This window comes from Cyprinodon variegatus, unplaced genomic scaffold (assembly GCF_000732505.1).
Source record: "Cyprinodon variegatus isolate N-32 unplaced genomic scaffold, C_variegatus-1.0 Scaffold2777, whole genome shotgun sequence".
Lineage (NCBI taxonomy): Eukaryota > Metazoa > Chordata > Actinopteri > Cyprinodontiformes > Cyprinodontidae > Cyprinodon > Cyprinodon variegatus.
In genome coordinates this window covers 11,594-14,564 of record NW_015153230.1, presented here as the reverse complement: position 1 = coordinate 14,564, position 2,971 = coordinate 11,594, and the positions used below count along the sequence as shown (strand labels likewise).

Below are 2,971 nucleotides of genomic sequence, written 5' to 3'. Positions count from 1 at the left end.
GTGCTATTGACAAGGCCCTGCAGAGCCCAAACGGACACCTGGACTTGTTCCTCCGATTCCTCCTGGGACTTTCAGTGCAGACCAATCAAAGTCTCCTACAAGGTCTGCTGACACAAGCACAAAGTAACTCCCAGACCAACCAGGAAACAGTTCAGTACATCATGAAGAAGATCAGTGAGAATGTGTCTGCAGAGAAAAGCCTCAATCTGTTCCACTGTCTGAATGAACTGAAGGATCGTTCTGTGGTCCAGAAGATCAAACAGTTTCTGAGTTCAGGAAGTGTCTCCACAAATAAACTGTCTCCTGCCCAGTTTTCAGCTCTTGGCTTCATCTTAGTATCATCAGGAGATGATCTGGATGTGTTTAACATTAATAAATACTCTGCTTTAGAAGAGGCTCTTCTGAGGCTCCTACCAGTGGTTAAAGCCTCCAACAAAGCTGTGTAAGGACATAAATAGTGTCTGCGTTCATTTCTGATTCAATTCAGTTCATTTAAATTAATTTATATTGTATTAATCCCTAAAAGGTAAATTTAGTTTTGCTACAGCCCGTTCAAAAAGATTAAACATTGAGAAAGACATTTCACAGACATTACACATGTGGAGACGAGGTTTCATAAAAAAACACTCCCCTTATTGTAAGAAAAACAAAAGATGAGGATCACAATAGGTCAGAAAAAATCTTATTTCATACGTTATCCTTAGCAGAATACAGTTTGAGACTGCAAAAACCCCAGCACATGAGCAAACACAGATGACATCTTGAAGGCAGTATGAGCATCAAAGAGGATGAGAGGTGTGTGTCTCTTATCTGAGCATCAATGTCTGTAAGTCCATGAGGCACTGCTCTCTGGGTCTGTCCTTGACAGATGTAACAGTTCATCAACCAACAAACAAAGCATTTTACACAGATGTCTTCAGGGCAGGGAGGATGGCATAGGGCAGAGCTTCATATTTACATTTCCTCCCAAAAGACTTGAGAACATAAAGGCCTCTTGAGGCCAGTGGGGAGCCGAATTGAAGATAGAGACAGATTGCTTAGGTCAGGCTGGCTGGTAATTTTTTCTGCCAGGCTTCAGAGTTTTTGCTTCAAGATTCAAGCTTAAAACTTTCTCCAAGTGCAATAGACCGTACAGATGGACCGAGTATTCTAGGTGAGACAGTCAGTAGGAAAGTTAAAAAATGTTTATTAAAATAAACAAAACTAAGGAGCTTAAGACTGCATCGGCTGCAGGGGGCGGGGCGAAACCCATCTCTGACTCTCCAGTTTCACATTTCAGTCCATTTCCTTGGAAAAGGGTGTGATCCAGGCGATGGGCTGCCAACCAGACGTGGTGTGCACCGCCCCACGTGTCCCAGATGCTACAGCCCCGGAGAATAAGCAGGAGACCGGTCCAGGTCATGGGAAAGCAGACCCGGCAGGAACAGTCCAGGAATACAGGAGTCCTCAGCTGCTCAGAAGTTCAGACCCAAACAGGAACAGAAGGGTACAGGCTTCCAGGAATCCACAGAGCGTGAAGGCTGCAGAAGCCCTGCACAGACAGATACGCACAGTTGCAGACAGGCAGCCCCAGTTGCAGACAGGCAGGCGCAGATTCAGACAGGCAGCCCCAGTTGCAGACAGGCAGGCGTAGATGCAGACAGGCAGGTGCAGATACAGACGGGCAGGCTCAGTGGTTGAGGGAACAGAGACAAGATGTAGTACCAGGATTTAAGAAGGACTATAAACTGGTCTCCTCCTTGGAGCCAGGCTTATGGTTATAAAACTGACCTTCTCCGCGTTCCAAGCCAAACCCCTGAGGGCTCTGCGAAGAAAGACCAGGACATGAAAGAAGACAAGACAGACATGAAAACACTCTCAATCCACTGGCCGCCAGGAACCAGGACACCATCCTTGGAACTAACTCAAATGTAATGAAACAGACAGGCTTAAGAAAAGCAATGATCTGGCCCCGATAGCTCAGGCTGAACCAAATATAAAATAGAAATGTAGGTGGGTAAGATGAACAAATAGGGTGAGCTACCAGGGCAGATCATGACACCAAGATTATACCATTTCACCGTCGAGTCACGAGTCCAGGAATTGCAGCCAGCCTGCTATCCTGTGCAAGGATCGCATCTGGTTTACGGTTCTGCTCCCTTAACACCTAATTCTGAGTGTTGATAGCTCTGCAGATCCCCTCTTACATGCCGGGCAGCCTGACAATGGCCAAAACAGCCCCCGACATCTTCCCAATTTCATGATATGAGGTATCCACCAACTCCAAACAGTACTATCCTGTTATCAAAAATCCAAACAAGAATGCATCTTCTATGTCCTCGACAGACATCAAGGTCAGGCACACAATCTTGCACTTCTGCCAGGAATCCATTGTGTATCCGAAGAAAAAGGTAGTGTCTGGACAGAGGGGTTCCCTCTTACGCTGTCTTGATGAAGAAAAAAAAATGTTTTGTATTGAGTGACCAGCTGACCAGATCCATAATTCGGTTTGTAGATTTCAGTAAGATATGTGAAGAGAGGCTCCAAACTAGGACAGAAAACAGAGCTGAGCAGGGTAGACAGGCGAGGGGTTTGGTAGACAGAGAACAAGCGTCCTCCTCCACCAAGAGCCAAGTCAGAAAAAAAAAATTGTGAGAAATCTACTGTTGATGAGCTAAATTTGTATTCACGTTGCTTCACTCTATTTAAAACAAGCTTGCTTACAACTGAGACAGATGTATTGACATTTCAAATGAGATTATTGGTAACTCAACATAATTAGAAATCCTTTTTGGTTAAATTGATCATAACACATCGTTCTAAAGTCACTCTTCATTTTTAACCCATGGTTAGTGTGAGCAGGAATAATGAGCCGAGATGCCTTTGTCTTTCTGTCACTGAAATTTAAGGAAGTTAAGAATCATCTAGATCTGGATTTTATGGATGGATGGATGGATGGATGGATGGATGGATGGATGGATGGATGGATGGA

The 2,971-nt window shown here is 44.6% G+C and overlaps 1 protein-coding gene across 1 annotated transcript in view; it reads left to right on the top strand.

Annotated features, from left to right (window-relative positions):
• Nucleotides 1-25: 25 nt before the first annotated feature.
• The window catches only part of LOC107081055 (NACHT, LRR and PYD domains-containing protein 12-like), a gene marked incomplete at its 3' end in the record, with an annotated part of 12,359 nt that continues 9,413 nt past the window's right edge, over nt 26-2,971 (top strand). The window contains exon 1 of the mRNA XM_015369267.1: nt 26-442. Coding sequence (XP_015224753.1) covers nt 162-442 — 281 coding nt within the window. The remainder of the gene's footprint in view (nt 443-2,971) is intronic.